At 46.0% G+C, this 13,483-nt stretch overlaps 1 protein-coding gene across 1 annotated transcript in view; it reads right to left on the minus strand.

The window, feature by feature from the left end:
• Window positions 1-9,232, minus strand: part of RCAN1 (regulator of calcineurin 1) — a 100,229-nt gene extending 90,997 nt beyond the window's left edge. The window contains exon 1 of the mRNA XM_021669411.2: window positions 8,990-9,232. Within this exon, the coding sequence (XP_021525086.2) occupies window positions 8,990-9,232 (243 nt within the window). The remainder of the gene's footprint in view (window positions 1-8,989) is intronic.
• Between the last annotated feature and the right edge of the window lie 4,251 nt (window positions 9,233-13,483).

Genomic DNA, 13,483 nt, shown 5'->3' on the forward strand with positions numbered 1-13,483 from the left:
GCCTGTAATCCCAGCACTTTGGGAGGCTGAGGCGGGTGGATCATGAGGTCAGGAGTTTGAGACCAGCCTGGTCAACATGGTGAAACCCAGTCTCTACCAAAAATACAAAAATCAACCGGCCATGGTGGCAGATGCCTGTAATCCCAGCTACTCAGGAGGCTGAAGCAGGAGAATCACTTGAACTTGGGAGGCGGAGGTTGCAATGAGCTGAGACTATGTCATTGTACTCCACCTTGGCTGACAGAGCGAGACTCCATCTCAAAAAAAAAAAAAAAGACGAGCAGCACAGGCTTTAGAGTTAGCTGAAACTGAGTTTGAGTCTAGGGACCAATACTTCCTTACCTATGTGACCTGACCTATGTGAGATTACTTGGCCTGAGATTCCTCTTCTGTAGAATGGGGATGATAACAGTACCTATATCATAGGGTTCTTGTAAAGATAAAATGATACATATTGTAGAGACCTGATAAGTAAGCAACAATGACTAAGGGGCCCTAGATGGAGGAGAACAGTAACTCTGAGAAATGGCTAATCACAAACAACCCCCTGGGCACAGTGACCTGTTCAGCACATAGCCCACTCCAGCACAGCCATATAAAACTTCCTTCCAGCCCCTGCCTCTTGGCAGACAGCCCCTTCTCTGTTGTGCTATCTGTTGCACTCTTGCAACATATTTTCATACTTTTTCTAATAAATCTGCCTTTCTTTACCTACAACTGTCTTGGTAAATTCCTTTACTGCCTGTGACACTGGCCCCCGCTAGGTGCACCCATGACATGTATTACATAAATAGGGTACTTAATATACAAAAAAAAAGCACAAACCCATATGTGGAAACTCTAATCCTCAGCACGGCTTTATTTGAAGATGAGGCCGCTAAGGAAGTAATTAGGCTAAAGGAGGTCATGAGGGTGAGACCCTAATATAATAGGATTGGTGTTCCTATAAGAAGAGACACCAGAGAGCCTGCTCCTCTCTCCACACCCTGAGGAAAGACCACATGGCAACGACCACATGGCAACACAGGGAGAAGGCGGCCATCTGGTGAGGAGACGCCTCACCAGAAAGGGGCCATGCTGGCACTCCGACCTCAGCCGTGCAGTGTCCAGAACTGTGGGAAACACATTTATATTGTTCAAGCCTCCTAGTCAGCGGTATTTTGTGGCAACCTGAGATTAATACAGTAATAGAATAAAACGAGCTATTGCTATGTTGAGGGAAAAAAATCCAAAATTCCCTTTCTGAATTGAATAACATGTTCGTCTCTTAATTGTGAATTCAGGCCAACCTCAAATATCTCTCTCTTTGGCATTAATTATGATTGCACATGGGAATTTCATGCAGCACCTGCTGAAATCAGTAACAAAAGGAAAAGTACTGGACCTTTCCAAGTTACGAAAGGTTTAGTTTCCCAAGTTCTTTGTTCAGAAATACAGTGGGTAACTGCTGTTAATACTTTAGAAACTTAGTAACCTAGCTATAGTCCTGTCAATGAAGTGTTTTATGTTACAACTGTAGCAGCTAAAACTGTATTCTTTTATGGAGCTGAAGTTAAGACAAAAAAAATCAGATTGGAAAAAAATCCTTCCCCCCAGCACCCCAAATAAGTCTAATAAGTCTTTTTAATAATGTCAGGGATCCACTTGGATTTGCTCACCATGTTTTTTTTGTTTTTGTTTTTGTTTTTGTTTTGAGACAGAGTCTTGCTCTGTAGCCCAGGCTGGAGTGCAGTGGTGGGATCTCGGTTCACTGCAAACTCTGCCTCTAGGGTTGAAGCAATTCTCATGCCTCAGTCTCCTGAATAGCTGTAACTACAGACGCACGCCATCGCATCAAGCTAATTTTTGTATTTTTTAGTAGAGGCGGGGTTTTACCATGTTGGCCAGGCTGGTCTTGAACTCCTGGCCTCCCAAAGTGTTGGAATTACAGGAATGAGTCACCATGCCTGGCCTTAGAAAAAAATCTTAATATGCATTTCTAAACATTGATTGCTCCACAGAAATTTAAAAAGTTTACAAAGAAAAAAATGTACTAATGAATATCTAACTGTGGTAGGCAGCCTAGAGCAGGGGTCACCAACCTCTGGGCCACAAACCAGTACCAGTCCATGGCATGTCAGGAAGTGAGCCGCACAGCAGGTGAGTTGCTGTGGGCGAGCCAACAAAGCCTCATCTGTATTTACGGCTGCTGCCCATCGCTCACATTACTGCCTGAGCTCCGGCAGCAGCAGAGTCCCATAGGAGCATGAACCCTACTGCGAACTTTTCATGTGAGGGATCTGGGTTGCTTCTTATGAGAATCTAATGCCTGATGATTTGTCACTGTCTCCCATCACCCCCAGAAGAGACCATCTAATTGCAGGAAAACAAGCTTAGTGCTTCTACTAATTCTACATTATGGTGAATTGTATAATTATTTTATTATATATTATAATGCAATAATAGAACTAAAGTATGCCATAAACGTAATGCAATTGAATTATCCCGAAACTAACTCCCTGCCCCCTGGTCTGTAGAAAAACTGTTTTTCATGAAACTGGTCCCTGGTGCCAAAAATGTTGGGGACTGCTGGCCTATAGGATGGCTCCCAGGGATCCCCACGTCCTGGTATTCACGCCCTTTTGTAATTCCCTCTCCCTGAGTGTGATTTGAACGTACTGACTTGCTTCTCAGGAATCGAATACAGCAAAAGTGATGGGATATCACTGAGATTAGGCAACAAAAAGGTAATGGGTCCCATTCCATCTGGCTTGCTCTGAGAGAAGCCTGCTGCCAGGCTGCAGGCCACCCTATGGAGAGGGTGCAGCACCCCGACACGAGTGAGCCTGGCAGTACATACCACTCGTTCAGTTCAGCCTTCAGATAAAACCACAGCTGATACTTTATTGCAGCTTTGAGAGATACTTTGAGGCAGAGGAACCAGGCTAAGCTGTCCCTGAATTTCTAACCCACAGACACTGTGACATAATTAACATTTACTATTTAAGCCATTAAGTAGGTTCGTTTGTTACACACCAGTAGATAACCAATACACAAACCTATATTGTATATTTACTATGACCCAATCACTCTGGCAGGCATTTTATGTGTATGGTAAGATATGAGTACCATCAACAGCCCCATTTACAGGCAGGGAAACTAAGGCATCGGTAGGATAAATAGCTTCCCAGAGTCACACTGCATAAGTGTGAAAGGCATGCTTAAGACCCACAGCCTTAACCAGTATGCTTCCCAGCCTCCTCATGTAGACCTCACTGGGGAATGTGAGCATATTGCACCCAATTAAATCTTTAGAGGTGAAAATAAATAAAACAACCCCACCCCAACTAAATCAAATATAGTAAAGAATTTCTATGATGATTGAAATTTACACAACATGAAGCCAACCTTTTCCCCAATGTCAAAGTCTGAGTTAAGGTAATTAATATTCTCCTGATGTTACACTTTGAAAATGTTTCTGTTTTTCCCAAGAAGAGCCATTTTTACTTTCTACTGCCATGGTACAGCCTCCTAATACTAAGAGATCACAGCAGAGTGTTCAGCTGTCTCATCAGCATTCTCAAGCTTCGACAGTGACTAGTATTTACAAAGGAAAAAATTGTCTCTCACAACTGAACTGTATTTGAAATGACCGGCACTTCCCCACCATCCTTGAGTTGAGTCCTAATGAATCTGCATAGAGAATGTACACCCAGGGTCTACCCACCCCACACACACTGATGTGTGCACAGTCACCATCACTGTACCAAGAGTGATGCACTCACAGACCTGCGCAAACAGGCCCCTTGGTGATATGTATGAAAATGAGTGGATCCCGGTTTTTTTAAAATAGAGAAACAAAGAGACAAAGAATATGGCCTGAAATATAAACACTGGAACCAACAGCCTCTGCTTTAGCTATTCTGCTCTAGCACAAAGCCTATTTTTTGTTCCCTTATGTAATTGTCCTGAGGCTTGAAAAGCCTGAAGTTGCAGGCAGTAACATTTAAAGCTACTGCTATGGAAGAAAAAATGCTGTGAGTAATGAAGGTGATAGCAGATTGAGCTGAGAGGGGAACCAAGCACTTCTAAGGGGGTGGAGTGGTGGGGAGGGTTAAAAGCAGCTCTGGATATGAAAAACATCTGATTTAAGAGTCAGAAATCCTAAAATTAGGGAAATAGTGGATAACTGAAAATAAACTTCGCACATATGTAACATGTAGCTTTTAAAAATGTACAACATTCTGAATGTTCCCAAATAAACCATACCATATTGGAGATAAGATCATTTAAGGGGAAATTTTATTCATAATTTAAGTCTTTGAAACCGCATGCCTCACCCTCACACTAGGGTGAAAAGTGAAAATGGCCCAAAACTGCCTGGATTTTCCAGTGCAATAGAACCCAACTGTTACTCTCCTGCTAGGATGTCACATTTTACAATATGCTACGACAGACTGGCTTGGAAGAGGCACAGGCAGAAACACAGCCAAGTATATGCAACCACAGGAGCGGAAACTATGTACATCAGCAGGGCCACTTTAGGTCTTCAAAACACTTCAATCACCAAATTGATGTCCTGTCTACCAGAAAACAAGTTTTGGGAGGCCAAGTGTGTGATCTGCTGTTTGGGTGGAGAGTGAGCAGCACCCATTAAGGCGAAGGGATGCCCCCACTCCTGGTCTGCGGGCGGCCAGTAACCCTGCCTGCAGGCCACAGGGTCAAACAGCACTCAGGAGAAGGAGACCTGCAGACCAAGGGCCTGGCTCCCATTTTAGGAAATCAAGGCACACAAAGGGTAAGTCATCTGGCTAGAAGTGGAACTTCATCAAATTTTCAGTGGTCTTTTTAAGATATAACGATGCCTCTGGTCAGGCCAAACCCCTGCGACTTCACACAATGGTTCTCAACCTCAATTAACAATTAGAATCACCTGGGGAGCTTTCCAGGCAATTCCCAGCCCGAGACTGGAATGGGTTTGGAGTGGCCTGGAAATGGGAATTTTTCAAAGCTCCCTAGAAATTCTGACATGCAGCTAAGGTTGGAAGCACTGCTCAAAGGTCTCTACTCATATGAAGAATGTAAGGATGCCACTTTTACTCCTTTTATGATGACCTGAATATTTTGTTATTAAAAGAAAGTCATGATAGTACTGTATCTATTACAAATCTTAAGTTTTTTTTTTTTTTAAAGTAAGTTTACTCAAGGGAAAAGAGTAAATTTTTCTATAATTTTCTGACTTAGCCTTTGGGCAAAGCCCTATGAATCAAATATACATTCACATTTTGGACAAATGAAAAAACGGTATTCGTTTCCATTACTATACGGACCTATATTCACTGCTTAGAAACGAACAGAATATTATCTGAGAACTCTTAAATTCCTGGTCAGCTTGATGACAACTGAATACTCTTATTCTAGAGAATCAACTAACCATTTTCAGCCATTCAAAGCACATGTAATTACTGGTTCAAAGCATTGCTTTGCTTTTCTAAAGAGAATAGAAAAACAGACTCAAAAAGAGTACTATAATGGAATACGTTTGTCAAATATTTGCATAAACAGAAAATAATCATATTTTAATGGAATTTTTCATTCATTTGTAACAGTGTGAATCTCTCTAATACATTTAATTAACAGATTCATTATACAGTATTTACAATGTTGATACTGAGCCAGCCAATGAAAACAAATCTCACATATCAGGCCAAGCTATTATAGTTACAAAACAGGTTTCGATGTAAATTTTCAAAAGAATTGTAGTTCAGGTTCATCCTTTTCTTTCCTTAAAGACTAAGCTTACAGAATCATGTGAATATATATAAAGAAGTTTGATCCAGTCATTTTTCCTCATACCATCACTCTCCAGATCCAACAAACTGGCAAAGGAGGGGAGGGCCAGACCCCAGGGACTGTGGTCAGCATTGCAGTTAATGATCTGTCTACTCAAGGGGAGATACCACCAACCTAGAGTAGACTCACATTTACATCACATCAACCAAAGGTGACACCCCAGCCTTAACAATAAGGCTGCCATGTTGAAACCTCAGAAGCTACATCTTCCCACCTAGAAGGCTGGTTTCAGCTAAATGAGAAATGGTCCACTTGCTTTCCAGGCTTACCAAGGACAAGCTGTGACTTTAGCTCTCAGGTTGCCCACTGCATAGAGCTATTTGCCTTCTGAGACTGGGACTCCCTTAGCCCAGCTGGTTTTTGGGTTTTCGCCAATTGCTGTACATCTTACAGGACCCTAGAATTGGATACTAGTGCACAATCCTCCCTCACCCCCATTCTGAAGCTCCAGACTCTCCTAATGGAGAGGAGAGGCTACAATGGAGGCTCTGCCCCGTTCTTCATCTCCAATACCACCATCCTGGTCCCACTCTCTTCCAGTCTCCTCTGGATGATGGCAGCAGCCTCCTCCCAGGTCTCCTTGCTTCCTCTCTAGCCCACCCAGTTTCCCTCCTGAAAGCCATTATCCACCAGGCTGTGTGGTTAGAATCACACCTGAATCCTTACCATGGCCCCAACACCCTCCATGGGATGTCTTCTGGCTGCTTATCCAACCTCAGTCAACACCAGCCTCTGCCTCTCATGCAACCCTTTGGGTCCTTTAAATACGCAGAGTTCACCCTGCACTGGAGCTTCTGCATCTGCTAGTCCCTTTGCCGGGATGCCAGCCACACACACATCTCCCCAGGGAGCTTCTGTCAGCCTGGTCCAGGCTGTGCAGAGGCCTCCCAGGGCCACACCATCTAAAGTGGCTCCACACTGACTCCTCTGTGTAAATCCCCGTTATCTGCACTGTGCCCAGGGCCATTCTCTGCCCTTCTGTGGGACCTGAAAGGATTACCTAACCTATGGACTCCACGGCTGGGGCTCCCTGGCCTCCTGGCTGCCCTCTGAGTTCTGCCAATGAGCTGAGAAGCCTGGGAATTTCCTCCCTGCCTATACCTGGCCTTAGCATCTCAACTGCACACCTTCAAGTCTACAGCTCCTGCCAGGCAGCTCCTCCCATCGGGTTCTGGTCACGCACATGGCTTCCTCCCCCAGCTCCATCTTCCAGCTGTTGCTCATGGCTGCAGGCCTGGACATCCCTTGTTGGTTCCCTCAGGCCTGCCCCAATTCAGCAGCTCTCCCACAAAACCTCCTGAACTCCCATAGCGTTAGGACCTGACTACTCTGACCAAACCCCCTCCCTTTGCCCTCTATCCACCTGTTTCAGTCTCTTCATTGCATTTATCACTATCCGAAATGATCTTGTTCACTTGTTTTTTTCCTATTGTCTATCTTCTCAACCACTGGATCCTAAGCTCCATGAAAGCAGGGAGCTTAAAGTGTTCCGCAGTCTATCCTCTGGGCCTAAAACAGTACCTGGAACATAGGAAGCACTCAATCAACAGCAAAGCACCAATGAACCATTGCTAGCCCATTGTCTCTGATCAAAATATCACCGTATCAGTAAGACCTTCCTGGATCATCTTATGGAAAATAGCAATTTCCCTGTCCTCTCCCAGATCTCCCCTCCCTCCTCCTGCCCTCCAAGTCTTACTTTTTCCAATAGCATCATGACTTTCTGATATATTTGATATTTATTTGTTTCCCTTCTAAAAAAATGTCATCCCTGGAGGCAGAAATGCTATTTTATTGTATCTTATTTACTGATGTAGCCTCAGAGCCTAGGATAGTACCTATCCCATAGCAAAGTCTCAATAAATAATTGTCAAAATGGATAGCTAGCGAAGTGGGCAAACTTTCATATAACACAATTTCAGGACTGTCTTCAACACTGCAACTAAGTGCTGTCTTATGTGACTTGACCTTGTTCTAGCAGAAAGCCTATGGCTCCTAAGGAAAAGGCTTGAAATGCTGGCTAGCACTTAGCCTACGTGGAGAGGAAAAGGTTTTAAAGGAAGACCAATCAGTAAGACCCTGAGTTCCTGACAACTGTTGCTCTAGAAAGCATGCCTGGAAGCTTATCTAAGCACACGGCCACTGTAATTCCTTTCAGAAAGTAAGTGGACGTACAAATAAATGACACTTACGCACACCACAATGGTAGTGTATTGGCAGCAGCCTTCAATTACAGTTCATTGACAGCATTTGTGGACTCACAGCCAAGCGCTGAAAGCACTGCTTTTTTTGACAGCTGCTCTCCTAATGGGGCAGCTCTGAAAGACCGGTTTCATTCTGTGACGCCCACGTTGTCCAAATTGTATTCTGCACAATAACTGCAGATTTGAAAGAAATTCCTCCTCCCCATCACCATTATTGATTACTCATACCAGCCTCTCACCCTCCAAAGTGTCTAAATTGTGTGGATTTTGCGAGAAGGGTGGGGGAGAGTAGGGGGTAAGGAGTCGACTTCCAATGTACTGGATGTCCCCGATGGCGGCATGTCACTCCTTCACATAAGGGAGCAAGGTTCTTGACTCAATATCTAAAGGTCTGAAAGATGGTCTCCTTCATCATTCCACCAAAATTGGCCAGCCGCTGGATAATGAGCAACCACAGATTCTCACCCAAACATTGGCTTTTCTTCCAATAGTGCAGATTGGGAATGCAGGGACGTCGTCCCATTTATGAACAGTGAGTCGCGTCGCCGCTCAACGTCTGTTTCCTCCTCCCTAGAAATGAGGTGACCCCCTCCTCCAGCGCGTAAAAGCGGGGCGAGGGCGAGAGCGCGGAGGGCGGCGGTGCTGCCCCGCCTTGGGGAGCAAATTCACCCCCGCAGTCGCACCAGCCTGAGCGCACACCGGGCCGGGCGAGCCTGTGGGACCCCGCGGTGAGCTGCCCGCTCCCCTGGGGTGCTCGGGGACCGGGACCTTCGGGGTGCCGCCCCCACGCCCCGGCCCGGAAGGGCAGGGTCCGCGGCCGGGCGGCCCGGGGGGGCGTCGCTGCCTCCCCGCCCCACGCGCGGCCCGGACCTGGGCGCTGCGACCCGCGCCGCCTCCCCCAGGCAACAAGTGTCCGCCCTCCGCCCCGACGGCGCGCCCGGTGCGGCCCTCACCCGGCACAGGCCGTCCACGAACACGCGCGGGTCCAGGTGGCAGGCGATGGTGGCGCTGGGCAGGTCCTGCAGGTCCACCTCCTCCATCTCGCAGTCAATGAAGCTCCAATCGCCGCCGCCCTCGTCCGCCTCGGCAGTCCCTGAGAGGGGCGCGAAGGGCCGCAGGGTCACCCCGGGCCGTGCTCGCGCCTCGGCCGCCTCCGCCGCCGCCCCGTGCCGGGGCCCGGCCAAGCCGTCCTCCATCCCCGCTCCGCGCGCCCCTTTGCACCCCCGCGGGCTGCGCCGGGCTCGCGCTCCGGAGCCTCACGCGCTCCCGTCCGCTCCCGGCCGCGGTTAACCCCCTCCGGGTCGCGCGGCGGCCGGCGGCGGGCGGTCACCAAGGCTCCCGATGAGGCGGCCTCCTGGCGCCGTCCCCGCCCGCCACCGTTCCTCGCGGGAGGGGCAGAAACTCGGCGCGGCGCCCGCCTACCCAGCCCCGAGGGCCGACCACCGGCGGATCCGGCGGTGACCCCTTTAAGGCCGGAGCCGATTGGGTTATTGTACCCCGCCCTTCCAGGAGAGAAGGCCAATAAAGAAGCGGAATTCTCTTCACGTGACGGTCCTTCTGCCGCCCGAAGCCCGAAGCCTCAGGGCGGCCATGTTGGTTAAGGGCAAAGTGCCCGTCGCCAGTTCCGCTTTTCTGCCAGCTGCTGCCAGCTGAAGGGCGCCGGGTAGTCCTGGGCTCTTGGGCTCCTGGGCCCTTGGGGTGATAAATGGGGAGACAACGTTTTTGTGGTTCCCATGCGGTGACGTTTTGAACCACAGGGGCCCACTTTTGGGAATTTAAGTGAGACCTAGTCCTGGCTATGGCTCTGTGGCCCCTGGCAGGGGTTAGATGCTTACCGTGTATTATCAGCTATAGCCGCAATAAAGACTGAACTATACCATGATAACACTGCCGTACTTTTCTGTTTCAGCGTATTAGTCACTATACCATTGTCCACAATTTATATAATTAGAATTAATTTTTCTGAATTACCACTATATATCGTGTACTATAGGAGATAACAAAAAAATGAAGAGATCACCCCTTTCCTTTGGGGAATAGCGGAAAAATAGAGGACCTCAAATGAGCAGACATGTCACTCTTCCTGAAAAAAAAAGAATTCTTTTTTTGGACAGTATGATACAGTGAGAACTTGGGTCTAAATTTCAGCTTTGCTATTAACTACCTGGACAAATAACCTGAATCTCAGTTTCCTCATCTTAAATAAATGAGGACATATTACTAGGAATCCAGTAAATGCTTAATAAATGGTAGCTCTGTGTATGCGCTGGGTTCTATGGAGGTTGTGAAATTAGTTGTATTTTTTTCTTAACGTAGGTAGGCTTACTCTCTAGTTAGGAACTGTTAGTGATTATAACAAAAAGTATATAGTACTAACAGCTGAGATTTATTCAGAACTTGAAATGTGCAGGGTTTTATGATTACTATTATGATAGTCTTAGGGCAGTTTGTGTCCTCAAGGAGCTAAACCCAAGAGAAGTAATAATACCCATGCAGAGATAACTCATAAAATGGAATATGATGTGAGGACATGAAGAAATTGGAACCATCATACTGTGAAAGTAAAATCTTGGGCCCCCAAAATCACTAAGGAAAACTAAAGCTGGAAATGGCTTAGGGGCAACCTGCCTTCCATTCTATTCGAAGTCACCCCTCTGCTCACCGAGACAGATGCAGATCTGATTTGCCACCTTTGGAAAGGCTAATCATAAATTCAAAAGAATGTAACCCTTTGTGTATCACCTATCTGTGACCTGGAAGCTCCCTCTGCCTCCTGCCTTCGATTCAAGTTGTCCCGCCTCTCCAGACCAAGCCAATGAACCTCTTACATATATTGATTGATGTCTCATGTCTCCCTAACATGTAGAAAACCAAGCTGTGCCTTGGCCACCTTGGGTACATGTCCTCAGGACTTCCTGAGGCTGTGTCAGGGGTGTGTCCTCAACATTGGCAAAATAAGCTTTCTAAATTAATTGAGACCTGTCTCTAATTTTCAGGGTTCACAGTACATTGCTGATGGGCGTGTAAAATGATGCAGTCACTATGGAAAACAATTTGGCGATTCCTCAAAAAGTTCTATGTAGAGTGACCACATGACCCAGCCATTCCTCTCCTAGGTACATACTTAAAAGAAAGGGAAACATATGCCCAGACAATAATCTGTACACAAAAGTTCATAGCATCATTATCCAAAATAGCCAAAAAGTGGAAGCAGCCCGAATGTTCACCAACTGAAGAATAGATAAACCAGGAGTATATCCATACAATGGAATATTTTCCAGCCGTAAAAAGAAATGAAGTGCTGATAATATGCCACAATATGGAGGAAGCTTGAAAACAGTATTATGCCAAGCAGAAGAAGGCAGTTACAAAAGGCCACATATTATTCCATTTATATGAAATGTTCAGAATCGGTAAATCCACAGATGGAAGGTAGTTTAGTGGGTGCCAGGGTTTGTGAAAGGGGAAAACGAGCAGTAACTACTAAAGGGTAGGTGGTTTCTTTCTGGGGTGAATAAAATGTTCTACAATCAATTGTGGTGATGTTTGCATAACTTTCTGAATACACTAAAAATCTCGGAATTGTATCTTCAAGGGTGAATTTCATGGAATGTGAATTGTATTTCAGTAAGGCTGGTATTTTTAAAAGACCACACAACATTGGATGAAACTCAGCAGAATGGATGACATTGCAGAGTCAAAAACTCTCTGTAAACTCGGCCAGGTACTGTGAAAAGGGTAACAAAAGGATGAGGCACCGGTTTTGGAAAAACAACGCTCCGCCAGCCTGTTGCTGGGTGGGTCTGTGTTTTCATCCTTAGGACAGTACGCTCTTTCATTGCTGGCTTCATAAGCCGCTTACAGCATGCAAAGTGGGCCTATTGGACAAAGTGTTCAAGGGGAAGGAAAGCACCAACGAAACAGAAAGTCAAATGCACGCAGAGTGAAACCCTCGCAGCTGGCTCTCTGATGTGTTAAGACAGGAGCGAGCAGGAACAACCTCAGGCTAGTGGTGAGAACAAAGTTACCTGTAACTGACTCCAGAATGCAGCTGGTCATTCTGGTCATTGCTCAGATACAGCCCATGCCAGATATTTCCCCCCTCATCTGTGGATTCCCACCTCTCTGCTCTCCTTCCCCATCTGCACTCCCCCAGGAAGCTAAGTGAAGAGGGTGACGTTTCTTAGTTCTCCGACCAGATCAGTTATTTGTCTGTGTAACCCCGATGATAATAATATTAGTCTCTTCTGTGTAGCTCTTAAATCATCAATGGGTATACACATAAACTAGCTCACATCATGTTAACACACTGGTGTTATTACTGCAGATTCTTAGAACTGAGGCTCAAAGAGATGGATGACCTTTGCACAGGAAAAGCAGCAAGCCAGGCATGGTGGCTCACTCCTGTAATCCCAGCACTTTGGGAGGCCAAGGCAGGTGGATCACCTGAGGTCAGGAGTTTGAGACCAGCCTGGCCAACAGGCAAAACCCTGTCTCTACTAAAAATACAAAAATTAGCTGGGTGTGGTGGCGCATATCTGTAATCCCAGCTACTCAGGAACCTGAGGTGGGAGAATCCCTGGAACCCAGAGGGTAGAGTTTGCAGTGAGCTGAGACAGCGCCACTGCACTCTAGCCTGGACGACAGAGCAAGACTCCATCTCAAAAATAAATAAAATAAAAATAACAATCAATAGCCTCTCCCGAGGAAGAGAAAAAAATCGAATCTGTGAGCTTTCAACAGTACAGGCAGAAACGAAATAAAACATGCTCTTTCAACACAATTTCAGACATCTCCAAGGGCGAAATCAACTAAACCTGGGGGAAATCTCTTAAGAGGCTGTGCTGCCATAAAACGTGTACAAATTCCTCACTAGTTCTTTGGGAATTGTTAGCTGGGTCTCTTTTACCAGCTGTGGCAACAAGACCTAAGATCCATCTCTGCTTCCTACTTCGGCCTCTAAGTAGAGAGCCTTCCATTTTCATTGGCTCAAAGGAGCTGATTTGATCCAACTCTTCAGATACTCAGAATGGGAAGGAACCAAAATAGGTAAAGAAATGATCTCAGTGATTCTTTTTTTTTTTTTTCAAATGGAGGAGGGACACACATTTTAATTAATATATCCTATCACCTCCCAATCATTTCCTCTCCTTGCACTTCCTTCATGTCAGCCATTGCAATTACCCAATATAAAAGGAGAAGAGGCATGCAGAAAGCCATGTTTGATTATTTTTGTTCTTAGCACCTGTCTCTTACATCAATTGCAGCCCAGTTATGCAGACGTGCCAATGTGTGGATAAATGAGCCTATTCATTTGCCAGGTGGGAAGGTTTTACTCTAGATACTTTCAGTTGCATCCTATTTTGTTCTGGAAATTGAAGGACGCTGTGTGCAGTAGTCACTTGCTAAGTGTTTATTAAATGAACCAAAGGCATTTCTGCACATTC

This window comes from Aotus nancymaae, unplaced genomic scaffold, assembly GCF_030222135.1.
Source record: "Aotus nancymaae isolate 86718 unplaced genomic scaffold, 86718_ANA_hifiasm-v0.15.2.pri h1tg000022l_1, whole genome shotgun sequence".
Lineage (NCBI taxonomy): Eukaryota > Metazoa > Chordata > Mammalia > Primates > Aotidae > Aotus > Aotus nancymaae.